Source organism: Psittacula echo (assembly GCF_963264785.1).
Source record: "Psittacula echo genome assembly, chromosome: 3".
Classification (NCBI taxonomy): domain Eukaryota; kingdom Metazoa; phylum Chordata; class Aves; order Psittaciformes; family Psittacidae; genus Psittacula; species Psittacula echo.
In genome coordinates this window covers 5,950,616-5,968,305 of record NC_137736.1, presented here as the reverse complement: position 1 = coordinate 5,968,305, position 17,690 = coordinate 5,950,616, and the positions used below count along the sequence as shown (strand labels likewise).

At 43.9% G+C, this 17,690-nt stretch overlaps 1 protein-coding gene across 1 annotated transcript in view; it reads right to left on the bottom strand.

The window, feature by feature from the left end:
• EPHA1 (EPH receptor A1) overlaps positions 1-15,769 on the bottom strand; it is a gene marked incomplete at both ends in the record, with an annotated part of 30,702 nt that extends 14,933 nt beyond the window's left edge. Inside the window, 3 exons of the mRNA XM_080613278.1 lie at positions 962-1,237; positions 12,481-12,548; positions 15,676-15,769. Coding sequence (XP_080469404.1) covers positions 962-1,237; positions 12,481-12,548; positions 15,676-15,769 — 438 coding nt within the window. The remainder of the gene's footprint in view (positions 1-961; positions 1,238-12,480; positions 12,549-15,675) is intronic.
• Between the last annotated feature and the right edge of the window lie 1,921 nt (positions 15,770-17,690).

Below are 17,690 nucleotides of genomic sequence, written 5' to 3'. Positions count from 1 at the left end.
GTGGCCTTTCTTCTCAGAGGGAGAGCCTAAGTGATCCTCTCCACCACATGCCCTCCCTATTGCATGACACCACCCACTCCGTGTAGTTGGATGGCAGATGAAAGGATCTGCACAGCAGCCGCATCTGGCAGTGGGATCATTAGGCAGGTTTAGGAGTTGTGGAGGTATCACACAAATTCATGTGGTAGGCTGCAGGGGAGGTGGAGGAGCACTGGTGAGGGAGGGGAATCAGTTACTAGATTCTCCTGCTCTGCCTGTTATGGCATTTACTGTTCTTTGTTTTCATCACACGGCACTTAAACAGCAGAGGAAAGGGCACGCAAGTGGCTTCTTTTAGGACAGAACTGGGTTATGGAATTTCCTCCACAAAAAAGCTGAGGTTCCCTATTCTGCAATTCAAATGTTTCCATGGCAAGAGGACACTATGTTGGGGGAAACAGTAGTTCAAATATGGCAGTGCTAAATACCTTCACATAAGGGAGAATTTCATTTTAGCAAGGCATCACCTCCAGTTTTAGAAAATAAGAACCTATATCTTGTAACAATCAGAGTAAATGATCAAGAGCACAGAGACCTGAACTGGATTCTGTTCTTCACTTGGTCTAATCTTGCTTTATTACCCAAGACAAATCAAATTCCTTTGGCCCCTACTATTTCCAAAACTTGGTGTAACCATCCAGCACTGTTACAATCCTTTAGAATCCTTACCTGTGTGGTCTGCAGTTAAATAAGTACTTACATAGAATGGAGGTCTGATCTCATTTGAAAACTCTTGTGCCTCTTGTGGCAAAGACTGTTCTGAGCATCACAGAGGGCATAGGGGCAAAGTTTATTCTAAGGACAATGCTTACTATCCATGTCCCTCCCCAGATGCTGGCTCTGCTGGCCTACCCCAGTCAGCAAGACACACCTAGTTTAAGCTGAAAGACATGAGTCAGGCTTCACCCCCAGCGCTACAGACCTTGATGAACAGCGGGCGGCGGAACTGGATCCCGACATCTTGTTCGGACTCCATGTAATAGAGATTGAAGGTCTCTTTGCAGGTTACCACTTCACCTTTGAAGCTCTTGCAGTCCCGCACAGTAAACTTCAGCTCCACATAAATGCGTGAGGCTGCCTCACCCCGATAAATCCAGTTGGTGCGAAGCCAGTGATCAGTGTCACCCTCGGAAAGCACGCTGCAGTCCTGGTACATATAGACCGGGGTACCATTTATCATCTGCTGCACTTCACTCCACTGCTCCCAGGGTAGAAGAAAACACATATTGTTAGACAGATGCGTGAAAAGTTTTGCTTCAAGTATGACAAAATCTTGCCTAAAAGATCGTTTCTTATATAGCATTCAGGGCTCAAAGCCTGCCTAGCTAGAAAGTCCCTTACACTGAGCAAAAGCTGCATCTGATCTAGAACCCCATATCTACCTAAACTCTTTACACAGGGAGCAAAGAGGATACTGTAATTAGGATGTGAGTTATGCCAAATTGAAGGGAACCACTGTTCATAGACCCTTGCACATGCGCCTTTATCCTACCTTAGTTGCAATTTGTTTTTTCATACACTGCCTTGTCTTAGATTGAGGAAAAAGCCCCACTAATCCCATGCACTGGCCACTTCTCTCTGCCACTGTTTACATTCAAAGTGTACAGTAGGACATACCATGTCAGGACTATTATCTGCCCCTGAAAATAATGCACAGCACTTTGGGGTTAGAGAAAAGATGCCCCGCAACAGTGAGAAGATCAACTGCAGAAGGACTGTTCTAGAGCAAGCACTTATTAATTTGGAGTTCAAGCTTCTTTAAGTGTGATATTTTACAAGCCCTAATTTAACTATTAAAATTCAGTTGATTTTCCTGACTTCATATAAGGTTCTACTTCTTCCCCAGACAAACAGCAGCTGGGAGGAGGACCTGGGTTTAAGTGGTTATGTGACCTCACTGATACTATTTGTCTGAATCTCATAGGGCCTGATACATATTTTAATGTATTTTGCTGAATTTTATGTGTTTCTGGTTTTGTTTCCTCACCAGGTCAGGTATGAAATGCAAATACTCATTTTTGAGTAAGTCACACATGAGAACTGAAAACTTGGAAAGCAGGGTTTTGTCCACAGGGAGAATAACTTAGATCCCTTTCGCCCCGCCGTGCTAAGACTGCCTTTCTCATTATGCTTTAAATGTTTAATCAAATTAAATTGAAACAAGTGCCCACATAGGTATTTGCACAAGTTTAAGCATCTTGGTTTTAAATCACAACCCAGGTTAAGATGCAATTTGAGCAAGGCCTTAGTCTCTATATTACTCGAGGCTTGCCAAGTCACATTCATCCAGCACCACCACCTCCTGAACTCACAGCACAACCTTGCAGCCCTTCTCCTAGCTTCTGATCCCACAGACCAGGTCCCTCTGGTAGTGGAATGCAAGAAGTAGACCCACAGAGTGCCGAAGGAGGCTCTGCTTTTAATCCATGCTGTAGAGCATGCCTCCTGTGCAGCCCCACTCTGAAAACTATCAGAGTGCTGTCTCCAAGCCCTGCTGATAGCACAAGCTTTTATCTGGCTGATTTCAGCCGTTCACCTAACCGCATAATAGTAGTCTTCTCTTAAGAAGTTCTGTGGATGGTATCTATGTGTCCCTTCTTGGTTTGTTTTTCTCCGTGTAATTAATCTCCAGTGTTACCCCGTCCTCTTAATCAGATCCATCTGGCATATTTCTGCACTTTTACACTTTTTTTCACTTCCTGGAAGTCAGAGGATTTAGGATAGCAAGAGAAAGAAACAGACTGATGAATCCCAATGGATCAACCAGAAGGGGCAATCACTTAAATCACCTCTTGCATTATTTCATTTAAAATCTTCTGGAAATTGTGAATTTACAACACATCCTGAAGTATATTGAAAGAGAAGAAAAGTTAAAAAGGAAAGTAAGAGCAAAGTAGCTTTCATAAGAAACTGCCAATGTTAAGACTAGCTTTTAGAAGCATTTTTACATGGGAGTCTGCCTCCACTAAGCTGATGGGAAAGGTATAATTGCATTTGAAGGCCAAGAGTTAGACAAGTTTCCATTAGCAGTTTATCCTAAGGCAGTAGCACAGACAGGTGTCACCAGAAACAATTTTTGCATGTCTCACTGAAAGACATGAGCTATTGTGATGCATGTCCTGAATAGACCATTTTCAAATCTGAAGTGATACAGGACCAGAGTTTCATTTTCAATAGTGACGACTCCAGCAGAAAAATGTCAGAAGAAATCCAGCTGCTAACTCCTGTATTTCTTAGCTCATCTCAGCCCAGATCCTTCCAGACGGAAGCTCTTCAAGGCAAAGATGCTTAGCACTATTGCACAGTTTCATATGCAGCGTGATGCAAAGAAATAACAAGGGAGTCAGACTTGGGTTTTCAAGACTCTATTGCTGATGGGTAAAGGAAGTAAAATGAGGCTATTATTTATGCTAACAATACAGAACTATTGTTAAATATGGTTGTGACTTCTTTTTGTTATTCAGTGAAGCTTTTAAATTCAAAACAGTAGAGGAAAACTGCTATGTACAACACAATGAAAGGGTGATGAGCGAAGTTGCTAGGCAACTGTCTCACATCCTTTAAGAATCTGCTGCAAAATCAAATGTATGCCTCTGACTTTTAACGTAATGTTTTCAATGAATGTGTGCTAAAGTCTGGCTCAATCAATATTAATTACTTGGTTCTCTAGTTTGCCTGCCAATGACACTTGAATCAACCTCCTTTGATAATACAACTTTCTACCCATTTCATTCAAGACACTGTATCCTTACTCTGGTCATCAGTTCGACCATAGGATGGGAAACATTTTTTTAGGAGAAGTGGGGGACAGTGTGAGTCAGACTTCCACATTTTAGCAGTGAGTGAACTTTGGGTTTATGATGCTACAGAAAACTTTCTCATGAGATTCAGAATCATAGAAAAGACCTAGGTTGGAAAGGACCCTTGGAGATGATCTAGTCCAGTTCCCTGTTCCAAGCAAGCTAAAGAGTTCTTCAAGTATTCAGGTTTTATTCTTTAAAACTCCTTTTAAGCTCTATTAAATTTAAACTCTTTTTTAAATTTAAACTGGTTTTAAAGTATAAAACCTTTTAGAGTTCTTAAAAAGTTGCTAAGAAAACAAAAGCCAGTGCATTCAGGAGAGAGCCATAAATTAGTAGCTCTGATTTTCTAAGAAGTGTAAGAATGTAGGCATTGGATTTGAGAGCAAAAGGTGTTCCGTATTTCTCAGGAACCCATATAATAACACAGGCATTTAGTTCCAGAGATTTGTTCATAAAGGCTTGGTGTGGTGGTATAATACAGAACAAAATAATTCCAGCACAGCAATTAGTGTTAAGTGAACGACAACCTCAAAGCAAAAGTATTATCTCAATAACCTCAGAACACTGCAAGTTTAAGGAAAAAAAGAGGACAACTGTCCCCCCCGTTGCTGGGTTGGATTCAATATGAAGAAAAGAGTGGTGGAGACAAGCTGTCTCTATGAAAGCAGTTCAGAATGCCTTGAATAACAGTCTGGAAGGGCACCAGTAGATACTTGTAGTAAACAAAATTGGTTTAGTCTGCCATGTGAGTAAAAATCCAAAGATAAGATAATGTACATGCCTTTTAATATCTGCCTTGATCAACTCTCAACTGATTATACAGTTAGAAGCTTTGAAGCCTAAGGAAGGGTTACTCTGCTTTGAATATAGATGTAGGTTAGGACTGTGTCCAGATTCCTCCACCCATCTGTGGGCTACTGTTCCTAGGAGCTGCCATAAGGTACAAGATGGAAACAGAGATATTTTGTATGTCTTCTTGGAGCTACTGTCTCAGGCTCTGCAGGCATCAGAATTCAGAATATCATTTTAATCCATGAAACCCCTTCCTGAAGAAAAATCACAGGGCCCCAAAACCACGATCTTTTACAGTACCAATACATTGCTGGTGTGCCAAGCCCGAAACCACATAGCAGAACACCACTGAATGCTTTCTGCCTCCTTCCCCTAGCAGCACCTTTGCCTGTGGAATCTCTTTAATTTTTGTATAGTAGCATTTGCATGCTACCATGACCAGGAAAACTTCCTGGAATACATTCAAAGTTGAAGTCAGTTGTACATTACAGGTTTGTCTGTACTGCATTCTTAGCATCTTAGAGGAAAGACTGTGACAATAGAGACATCATGCTAGTACCTGCTGTAATATGATGAACAGCTTCTCTTCAGCTGAAATACCTGTGACAGAAATGTGTCAAGCTCGACCAGCCAGTCAAAAATAGCATCACCACACTGGTGTTCTGGCAGGATTCCAGAATGAAGTTTCTGTGCCCCTGCACTGAAAGTTTCTCCATAGTCTTGCAAGTTCTTTAGCTGGTGGGGAAGACAATTTAGACTATAATGCTGAAGTGTGGTGACATCTAGAAATCTAAATTTCTAGGTTAAAAGTCCTATATTATTCATAATTTAAAAGTCCTATATTATTAATAATTTAATCCTGTATTATTAATAATTTATAATTATTTATTATTTATAATCCCATCTAATTTCTAGGTTAAAAGTCCTATAACTTTTAGCCTGAGAACAGCAAAGAGGCTGCTTTTATTTCTTTGATTGTTTGGCAGTGGTCAGGGAAGTTTGATTTCATCACATCATCACAGAGTCTTTGACACAACTGAAGTGATGCTTATTTGTCTACAGTGTCCTTCTGGGTGGGATGATATATTTTTTTCACCACAATGATCCATTGATTATTTTCAGGGAGGAACAACTAAATTATGTAATTAATTGTCCTTTAGGGCACTAGCACATAGATCTCCATCCCAGCCATCTCTTTCCAATTTAACTTGTACTGTGGTTCTTATAGGAAGATAAGGTGCTAATGTGAGCCACATAGCTCTAGTGCATTGATTACAGAACCTGTTCATCAAACACAGGATCTGCTGTCTGCTCATTCTCTGAACAGTCTGGCCACATGAAGGTCTTGCAGAAAAACAGTTTTGGTCGCAACAGATGCTACTACGTGAGAGATAATGATACTCTAGTCCAACATTTCACCCAGCTGTTTTGGAACACTTGTTTTGCATATACCTATTTTGCTAACACCCACCAACAGTATCAATATCTACAAAAAGGACAGGAGTGGAAAATTAGATGGTACACCTTAAAAGTTCAGAACTCATGACTCAAGTTGTATTACTAATAAGGCAAATATTAGCTCTCATGTTAATTTTGCATTATACTGTACCTTGCATAGAATCCATTGTAAATGGAAGTGACTGTTTTTTTCCCCGCAAGGCAAAGCGCATCATATGGTGTAAGTTATGGTTTTGTATGCTGTGTCAACTATACTTCCACTATTTTCAGAGAACCTGCGAAATTAGTCTGATGACAATGGACAATACTTGCTCTGTTTGCATAGGTTCCTTTTAAAGATGGATCAGGTGGAATCCCACACACGGACAGAGTAATTACACCTTTTCTTTGAGATGACTGAACCTGCCTGGAGAAAAGAAGCTGAAGGAGATGGCGGTATGAAAGTCACAGTGAGGAGCTGAAAGGCTGCAGGTCAAGCATAGAGAAACTAGGAACTAGGCCTTAGGAGCAATGGAAATAACCTTTCAAGAAATCAGAGGACGATTTCCTGGTAAAACCCAGGCATAGTACAAATTCTACACTGCTCATTTATTTATTTCTTTAGGTAATAGACCAGATCAAATACCTGTGATCTGTCAGCAACCTTTATATCAGTGGCCACACAATAGGTGGTTCTAGCAAGGCGAGGTTGTGTTCCACCAGAATAAGAGGTTCCAGATGTTAATAAGAGCTGATGATGGCTGGTTTCTGTTTCCACCACTTCTGCTCATATAGGCCTGGTCATGAGGAAATAGCATTGTGGGCCACAGAACTCTCAACCTGCAAGTGGTTCCGGCACAGCACTCCTATTTCATTAAACCTGGGCAGTTCACTTAATCAGACTTCTTGGTGTCTTACTCAGATAGCCTTACCTAGAATAAGTCTCAGATAGTCAGATTTTTGTAGCATCCAAAGTTGATGTGAAAAATAACCATCAGAAACGTTATTATGTGCATCTCTTTGCACAACTGTTGACAATGCATGTCCTTTAGATCTAACTCAAAGGGACGTCATCACCTCCAGATGATAGACTAGAATAGAATAGAACCTGGAATAGAGTAGCAGTATATACCTCAGGTTGCTCTCAGCTTAAGTGTCAGACATAAGGGATTGGCTCTTCTAGGTGAACAGGATCTGAATAGGAAAAAGGGACAAAATGCTAGTGCACTAAGTGTTGTGACTCAAAGGGCAAAAAAGACCACGTTCTGAGCCAAAGTGAAGATGCTGTACAACCATGACATTCATCACCATGGCTGCTCAGGCACTACAGTGGTGACAGCACTGTTGCCTAGCAGCTTCAGGAAGCTGATTCACCCTTTTATAGCTGTTGAATGAGAGTGGGCAAGATTCACTGAACTTCCTCATGTCAACACAAACGCACCACAAGTTAGCTGGAGCTTTGAGATATGTCTACCTAGAGCATGGTCCTCCAAGAAGGGTAGAATTTGTACTATGCCTGGGATTTACTAGGGAAGGAAACTTCAGAAAAGTTGAGGAGATCAGGTGCCATGCACACTGAGAGACAAGGTAGAAACTGAGAGCAACACTTTGAAGTACGTGTGGAAGCAAGCAAGAGTATGGAATAAGCAGAAGAAAGATTACGTCCTCCTCTCATAGGAGGTTGAGAACAATGGCAGCCTTGAAAGGAGACTAACAAAATAATGTAGAAGCTTTAATAATACTATGATCCATGCAGGAGTGTAATTTCGGGAAAATAAGCTCCATAAACCAGCCACCAATTGAGTATTGAGCGTTGCTGAATGTTTAATGTGTAGTAACACAGTTTGGGAATTAGTGGCAGCAGCGGAATTCATGTGATTTCTGAAATAACAGATACCCAACTTAAAAACGAAGTTACTATGAAAAAGGACTCTCTTACAAGTAAAGACAGCTGTAGAACTGGTGAAAGCATGCCTCCCAAGAAAACATACCAGCTAAAGAAGAATGAAGTGTGTTTAATTTACTATCTATTCAACAGCATAGAGACAGAAAATCGTATTGAGATGCCCAGTATGCAGCATCCTACGGTACAAATGGCTAGGATCTTAAGTAATCACTTATACTCAAGAAAGTATGACTGGATTATGCAAATACTATTCACATCCACAAAAAGGAAATCGGAAATCGTGGACAAAAGGAAAATTTCAAGATAGGCCAATAAGCTAGGGCTGAAATAATCATAGCAACTAAAGAAAAATATTGGATTGCCCAGTATGTTATATCATAGGCCTACATAAACAGATACAGAAAAATACATCGGGACAGAGATTAAAGAATTCAAACCACTAGATCAGGTAAAACTGGAAGGATCTTTTGTGCTTGGGCTGAAAATTCAAACTCAGAATGCTAATGAAGAAACAGTGAAAAACTACCACATAACACACCAAAAGATTTAGGTGGGAAGAGACCTCTAGGTCTCTCCTCCAATCCCTCACTCTCAGCATGGCTAACTTCAAAGCTGAGTTGGGTTGCTCAGGGTCTTGTCTGTTAAAAGCAAAATGCAAAGGGATAACATGACTCCTCACCACCATCTGCTCAAATTACACTTGAAGCCAAATAAGAGAGAAATAACATGAACAGTGGGATTGAGTTCACTCCCAACAAGTTTGCCAACAACATGAAGCTGTGTGGTGTGGTCAACACACTGGAGGGAAGAGATGGGATCCACAGGGAACTTGACATGCTTGAGAGGTGGCCAATGCCAACCTCATGAAGTTCCACAAGGCAAGTGCAAGGTCCTGCCCCTGGGTTGTGGCAATCCCAAGCACAAATACAGGCTGGGGGAGAATTAATTGAGAGCAGCTTGAAGGGAGGGACTTAGGGATGGTAGCTGAAGAGAAGCAAAACATGAGCCAGCTTCAGTGTGCGCTTGAGCCCAGAAAGGCAACCGTGTGCTGGGCTGCATCAAAAGGAGTGTGAGCAGTAGGTAAAGGGAGGTGATTCTTCCCCTCTACTCCGCTGTCATGAGTACCTACAGTACTGCATTCAGCTCTGGGGCCCCACCATCTTCGGATGTGGACCTGCTCATGTGAGTCCAGAGGGCCACAAAAATGATCATGGGGGGGAGCACCTCTCCTATGAAAACAGGCTGAGAGAACTGGGGTTTTCAGCCTGGAGAAGAGAAGGCTTCAAGGAGGCCTTGGAGCAGCTTCCAGTACAGAAAGTGGGCCTACAGGAAATCCATAGAGAGACTTTTTACAAGGGCAAGTAGTAACAGGACAAGAGGTAAGGGCTTTAAACTGAAAGAAGGCAGATTTAGATTAGATAGAAGGCAGAAGCTCTTCCCTGTGAGGATGCTGAGGCACTGGCACAGGGTGCCCAGAGAAGCTGTGGCTGCCCCATCCCTGGCAGTGTTCAAGGCCAGGTTGGATGGGGCTTGGAGTAACCTGCTCTAGTGGAAAGTGTCCCTGCCCGTGGCAGGGGGATTGGATCTAGATGATCTTTAAAGGTCCCTTCCAACCCAAACCAGTCTGGGATTCTATGATTTAGAAGCTGCTAAGAAGCAATGCTACTCTGCCTGGTAACTGAATTTATTTATGATAAGATTTGAGAAGTCCTTTTTGGTCAGTTTCAGTGTTTTTAAATCAGTTCAAGTAGTCAAGCCGTTTGTGCAGCGTGGGGAGCCTTGAAGAAATGTCAGAGTAAGTAAATTCTGGACTCCTGATGCCTTCCAAGTGATCATCATTAGCTTTCTAACGTATGTTAAAAGATGGGAATCTACCAGTAGTCCTGTAGTACACCTTCCCATGCCCAACTGTGTTGCTGTCTCAAAACCTCAAAGACAAATTTGAAGAGATGATGAGAGGGTGAAGGTGGTAAGGTAGATAAGAAAGTGACTGCAGGAACTACAGTCTGCCTTTTTAAGGGCTTAGTTTTCAATAGTAGCTTCAAGTGAACTCTAAACAGCTCCTACAAAGCAAGATAGCACAGACCTTTTAGCAAATGAAATTCTACAGACACTACTTAAAGTACAGACACTTTCATTTAAACACTACCTTTAAGCTTAGGCAAGATGCCCATTAACATACTCTAAAAGTCCAGGAAAAGTATCCATGCTGCCCAAAACTGACTGGTTTACAGCGTGGTGTTCTTAGGCTGAGCATGTGTTAACAGAGGCATCGTCTATACTGGATACAGACCAAGTCTAACCATGAAACAATCACACAATCCATTGTCATTGGCTGAAAGTGGAGAGGAGAAAGCAAAAGGTATAATTCTGCCTCCACAGCATTATCCAACCTCTTCTGCGCTATGCCTCTGAGTCCTTGTCCATATAAAGTATGTAAATTCTTCACAGCAAATGCCTCCTCTGTGTGAGACAAATGTGACACAAATTTTGTGACACAAATCCAGCTAATATATGGGAGATCTCTGGCATCTGAGGTTAGGCACAAGTAGCAGTGTTACATGAAATATACTTTTCAGCTGCGTATGCAGCACAGTTCTGAGGTTTCCAGTCTGTTAATAATCAAGCTAGTCAGGTATTCAGTATGAATCTTAGCTCTTTTGTGTCAGAAAATGTTCTGAATTCATCTCAGTTCTCTTTTGAACATATTTACTTCTTCATTTTTGGAAGAATGGTTTCAGAAGCAGTTGTTCAAAGTCCTGATTCCAAGAGAATCACCCATTGTACCCTTTTAGCTTGTGGCAGTTTGTCAGCTTTCCACCTAGTAGTGGTTGGGAAATGACGTCATTAGACAAATACCTGCAAAGGAATTGCTCATCAGAAGTCAGTGAATCCATTCTTCACCCTCTGTTAGATTATCAGGCCTCAGTATTCTGATCTACAAGTTTGGCTTGCTTTCAGGCCACATTTTCCAGCATCCTCTACAATTCCCAGTTACAACTACTGTATTTTAAATGTACGTATATTAAGCAGTAGGTGCAGCACAAGCACAAGGGTATGCCAGCTCCTAGCACTGCTCTGAACCTCCTGTGCACAAATCTCATGTCCTGTAACAAAGGTTTTGTCTTCTTTCTATCAGATTATTTTTAGGATGCACTTTCCAGTGTTTTTTTCCAATCTCTTCGAGAGGCAGACTTCATCCTGAACATGCCTAGAGCATAGTATTGGGTTGAAATTACCACACAGACAGTTGATGGGGACAACAAAGAGAACAATGGGCAAAACATCATCTCCATGTATGTCTCACTAAGGCATCTGTTCTGAGTAGGGTATAATAATACCCAAAAGAGCTGTACTAATGAAACAAGTGCGGTTGTGCCAGTACAGGATAACCTTGCTGTCTGGCTCTGGTTCACCCAGAAAGACTACCAGGAGGAGGCTGGGGTGAATTTAAACCAGCCACAGCACATTACAGAGGAAAGTTATGATAATGAGTTAGGAACAGGCTGAACCCAGGTCTACTTCATAAGCAGCAAGGGTAAAGACTCTTTCTCCGCAGGAGACCTTGGGACTTGCTAGGAACATAAGAGCACGGGTGAGGAAATGGAACTATGTATTAATATACATCCTTCTAACTAAACTACTGCAGTGAAGTCCCTGAATTCCCTTTTGCTTCCACCACTCCCACAGTCCTGCTGCTACAAAGGAAACCATCTTCAATAACAGGGGTTGTGATGCTAGAGGGACTGCTCAGCTTCATATAGAATAGCTATGCTTGTACAAAAATAGCTGAGAGCTCAGCTGTCTTCTGGGGTCCAATTGTGCAGTGGTTTCAGGAATAGATTTTGAAGCACTTCCATCAACTCAGTTTTACAGTCAGGAAGCAAAAGGAAATGCCTCTGTCATTATCAGCTGTGTGTAAAGTCCTGGAACCTTGCAGCCCACCCAGTAGTCCAGATTGCTGCCCCAAGAGTTAACAGCTATTTCTTAAGTCAGATGCTGAGTTGAAAGATGTTTAACTGAATCATTCAGTTTGATACTTAAGGGGCAAAAAGACAGCATGACCTTAAACAGACAAAGATGCTAAATTCTTGAGAGACTTGGAGACAGAAATAATCTGCCATGGCTATTTGCCTGGAAAAGGAGACATAAGATGCATTTACAACATGTTAGAATGAAAAACTGGGTGATGATTTGATTTTTTTCCTTTTTCTCCATTAACTTTTATTACTTCATGGAAACAATATATTTCAAGGACATATTTAGTCACTGAGAGTTACTGGAAGTCAATAGGCATCAGTCCTTAAACAGTTGGCTAGCGAGTGAGGCTGCAGAGGTGAAGGGGCTGCAAGGGAGAGAGGCTTAGAAAGCATACAATGCACAGGAGAGGCTGGAGCTGCAGAAGCCTGATTTTGGGAGGCAGAGTGAAATTTCAACTTGGATTATGCTTTTCCACCATTTAGCACTCCCAGTAGCACCCCTTCCTTGAACATATGTACTCACCCCTACTTCTGGAGGGTCTGGAAGCCAGCCCAGTTCCCCCTGCGCAGTGCTTGTGTCAAGTAGATCCACTGAAAACCAAAAGAAGAGGGCGGGGGGGGGGAAAGTCAATGACCCAACTTACATGGCCCTTGGAATGACTTCATCCTCGTTTTGTCACAGAATACAAAGATTGCACTTCCTCTCTCAACCCCACATCTTTTGTGACCTTTAACCTTCAAAAAGCACAGCAAGAGGATGGGAATGATACATGACAGTGCAGCGAGTCAGGTTTTCCTCATATTTGAGTCCCCTTCCACTCTCATCTCACATATAAAAAATGCAACCCTGACAGATTCTTCTCCTTCCTAAAGCTGCCTGAAAATGGGAACAGGAGACTGCAGCCTATTGAAATGGGACCCAGCATTAGCAGCTGAACACATCTTTCCTCCAAATAGGAAGGCAGCAGACAAAATGGATGAAGAGGCAGGCAATCAAATAAATTACCAACACAAAAGATCAATCAGTGTCGCCTAGAGGTACTATTCAGTACTTGAAACACGATGGAGAAATACAGAGGCAGTGAAGGGACTTCCCACTGTCACAGCACCCAAACGACAGGAGAGGCATCAGTTGCACAAACTGCTGAGCCCTCTACCTCTGCTCCAGGCTATCCATCATGGGCTAGAAATCGTTTCACTCTCCCCCCTTCCAACTGTTTTATCCATGATAGCCAGAGAATAATGGCTCCCAGCCATAGCATTGCCACCTCTTGCAGAATTGCCCTGCATGGCTGTGTTAAACCTTGGCTCCTGGAGTCATGGGACAAAGGAGAAATTCAGCGGTATGTTCATTTTTATCCCTCAAAGAAATAAGAAAATGTCATCAGAGTTTGCCCTGAAGCCTTGATCTGAAGTTAAATATCTATCATTTTGTAAGCAAACAGGGAGAAGAGAGAGTAAGCCGCACTGCTGGATGTGCAGCTTTCTGCCTGCGTTTGTGTCTGCCAGTGTTGCCAGGACAGACTATTAGTTTTGGTGCACCTATCGCATGGGAACATAAGGAAACAGGAAAAATGCCTTGGATTCCCTTTTAGATGCCTGCAGGTGTATTCAGAGGGGTTATTTCTAAACATAGAATCATAGAATGGTTTGGGTTGGGAAGGACCTTAAGATCATCCAGTTCCAACCCCCTGCCATGGGCAGGGACACCTCACACTAAACCATGTCAGAAAAGAATTTGGGGGTGAAAGGTAGGAGGGGAGCGTTATTTAAATGGTATTTAGATAATCAGATTTCCTCCCCCTCATCTGACTGCTTTACAAATACTGCCTGCCAACTATAAGTAATAGTATAAAGTGCAGATCAGCAAGAGTCCTGTGGAATGAGGAAGCAGGCTGTGGGCCCAGAATCAGAGATAAGAGGGATTGCGCTGCTGTTCTCACCTCTGAAACACTCTTTCATGATGGGGAGAAGGGAAAAGCAGGAATCCAGGTTTTGCAAGTTCACAGCGTTCACAGCATGGTCATAGGGCAAAACCTTGCTAGCCACAGACTCCCTGTCCAGACAAGGCTCCTCATTCGCTTCCCTTCTGCTCTCAATTTGAGATACTATACTTGTGTTGTTGGCTCCCAGGGTGAGGTAGCCTGTCCTTCCAGAACCATCACCCAGATAGTATCTATCCCACGCACTTCAGGCCTGAAGCAGTGATGTGGAGGTGAGAGGGGCTGCATGGCAAGTTCTAGCAGAGCAAGGGAAAAGGAACTCTGAAGCAGTCGGGATAGGAACCTTGCAGAGCTCATCTGCCAGGCTGCCGGGCTTCAGCTGCTCAGTGCCCAGTGGAGCAGGCAAAGCCCATTCTCAACAAGTACCTCTCAAAGCGAAACCTGCAACAGATTCTCCAAGGAAAGTAGGAATGTGTCAGCAAGACTACAAGAGCACAGGGTGTACGAGTACTCAGGTAGTCAGCAGCTGCTAGCTCTTGGGTCCACAAACTCACTGCTAGGAATTCACGTGGCTGTCTGGCCACATGGGAGGAGGTGTCCCCAGGAAGAAGAAAGACTTCAGATAAAAGAGGATGCCGGGGAAATGAGCTGTTCCCAGATAGACACGTTAAGGAGGAGTGCATCACAGACACAGCCCAAATGAGATGGCTGAGATAGGGGAGAAGCTGGCAGGTTAAGTCCCTGGCTGTTACTGCCAACTACTGGTCACACACTTATGGAAATCAGAACCTGCTCGGTGATGCCTTGTGTTACTTCTCACCTAGTCTGGCCTTCTCCACAATGTCTGCTAGCTCTGTCTGTGTAGCTGGATCCTTGATACAAACGTGCTTGTCAAGAATGCTTTAAAAGAGCACTTAGCACTCTGAGAGTCTGAGAAGAGCCCATGGCCGAACTGCTAGTTACAACTAAGTCCTCTCTATCGAGAGCCTGGAGCAGCAAATGAGAGGGCTGTCTTTGGGATTGAAAAGTCCCAACACCTCTCACTGTGCAAAACAGAGTAGAAGGCTCCGGCAGGAACTAACTGCAGCAGGAGGTAAGGAACAGAACAGGGATTTACTCCTTCTCGCTTCTCTATTAAAAATTTCCATTCCCCGGATGTTTCATAACCACTGTGCCAAGATGGAAGAAAAAAGATCACTACGTCCAATAGAAGGGACTGTATGGAACAGAGAAAGGAAGCAAGGGAGTCTTAAGAAAAGAGGTGGAAGAGCAAATTGAAAAGCCCAGCTCTACCTTCCAGCAGTGGGGTAGGTGAAGGAGACTGTGTCACCTTCAAACCTCTGCAAAAATGACTGTCCTCTTGCTCACAAGGGTTAACTCCCAAAAAGGCTTCCCGAGGAAACCGTGGGGTGTTGGCAGCGGGAGGCGGGGGGAAACTTTCTGAGTTTGTGTTTAAACTTGTTATCTGCAACACTTGTGTTTAAGGCTAACAGAGACAGAATTCCCTTGGATCACTGGATACGCAGAGGCATTTGTGCTTCGACTGGGAAGGGGGAGACACACCTGGACTCAGTTCACTGAGCCACCGTGATTCGGTTGGGGTTTGCTTCCTTTGCGCCCACCTGCCCTCCGTAGAGACCCCCGTCCCTCTGGTGTCCCCGAGGCCCCACACGTGTTGACCAGACCCTGTTCCCTGCCACTCAGACAGGTCCCCTTCTACCTGCCCACCCAAGCCCAACCCTCCAGGCAGAGCAACTGGTGGGTCCCACGCTTACCTTCTTTCCCTGGCACCTCGGGAGGAAGGAGAGCCCAAAGGAGAAGGAGCCCAAGGGAGAGGTCGATCCCACGGCTCCAGGTTCTAAGCTCCATGCTGGCTGGAGAGGGGGCCTGGCTCCCAGCCCCTGCCTGCTCTGCCGGCTCAGGCCTCTGAGCCTTGGCTCCTGCTTGCAGTGCATGAACCTCTCCTGCAGACTCCTGACTGGAGCACACACATTGCACAACCTCCCTTGCCTGGCCCACAGTTATGATGAAAGATCAAGGCAAGTGGGTGGAGAAGCCGTACTGCCTTTACCTGTTTTAAAGGGGCTGGTCACAGACTTCCCATCTGGCAGGCAAATAAACCCACCTTAAAGGCAGCCACCTTTTCCTGGGAGCCTCCCTCCACCTTTGCTCCAGTCCCGTAAGAGGCTCCCGATTGCCACCTCCTGGGCAGCCCTCGCCTCCGTCCCTGCTCATGCTCCTGCTTCCGCACCCGCTCTGCCGCCGGCTCCGGGCCGCTCTGCGGAGGTGGAAGCAGCCCGGACGCTGCGATGGGAACTGCTCGGCCCATTTCCCTGCGGTAATGTGGTTGATGCCGTCCTCGCAGCAGGTATTTAGGAGGATTTCCTACGTCTGTACGCAGTGGAAGCGGCAATGGCTACGTCTCAGAGCGATAGCCATGCCATTTTATCTGGCAGAAGTACTGTTTTCCTTTCAGTGAGTGCCTCAGCATCAATGGACGGTGCCTGCTTTTCAATAGGAAAAAATCATGGGAGAGGAACTGAGCCAGGATTCTCTTTCTATGTAGGAAAGATTTTAGTTCCCTTCTCGAAGCACATAAATACGAAATAACTTGCTTTTTGTTGTATCTCTTCTGCCATTCATCAAGGATGTTACTCCCCCCATACACAGCTTTTCCACCCCTCCCCACTAAATACAGGTGGCGTTTTTCCTCCACTTGCTGTAAGCCTGCATTCCTCCTGCTCTCTTCCTCCTCCTCCCCAAGGAAGGCTAAAGAAAGGACTTTGTTAGGATGGCTATTGAAGCTAGGGGATCTCCACCCTTGGAGTTGTTCCAGACTCGCCAGGACACAGCCATGAGCAACTTATCTACCTCTGGAGTCAGCCCTGCTGGGATCAGGGGTTGTGACTACACACCTCCTGAGGTCCTTTACATCTATGTTTTTGTGGTGAGTTCTGTGATTCTCTAACCGTACATCTGTGGCAAACCCAAGAAGTTTGAATGCAGGCAAGAGAAATTTGAGAACAAATGGTTAAAATACTAAAGCTTTACATTTTACATGGCACATGAAGTAAAACACCAGTACAAATAATTCAAATGTTAATGTAATTTAGAGTAGTTATATCTTAAATTTATTCCAGTTTCATCCTGTCCAAAGTGTTCTTTCTCAGTCTACGGTGCTAAGTCTTAGATTTTTAGGCTCACCTTTCCCCCACATTTGAATGACTCCCATTGCAGCACCAGTATAAGGTTGTCCTTGTCTACATCCCATACCTTGTTTGCGCTACTGGAATGTATCCATTTCAGTCTTTGTAAAATACTGTGCCTTCTTCAGTCTACGATGTGCAATGGGGCAGATTGACCCATGGCTAACTTCTCCTTTGTGATAGGCAAGGCCTACACAGACATGAAATGGGAAAGAACCATTTGAAACTGGAGGGTAAGGCTCTAGGGCGTCTCAGGAGCTCATATCCTTCCTATGGCAAAAAAAAAATCAGCGTTGCAACCTTACATTCAGTTCCTCAGGGTTACCTGAGTTTGCATCTGCAGAATCTCAGAAGTACCAAAGCTCTAGGGTAGAGAAGCAGGGGATGTGCTTTCTCTGTTTCATTAGTGGGCAGGTACTCAGGTTATTTGATCTAAGCTATGTGGAATAGGCAGGAACAGATTTACTAGGGCTTATTGGAGAAGATGGCCTAGAAAGGACTTACTTTCTTTTTCTTCCCCCTTGTTAGTGTTGGCTGATGAGCATCGGAAATTGAGGTATTCCAGATGACGGTGGTCAGAAGTC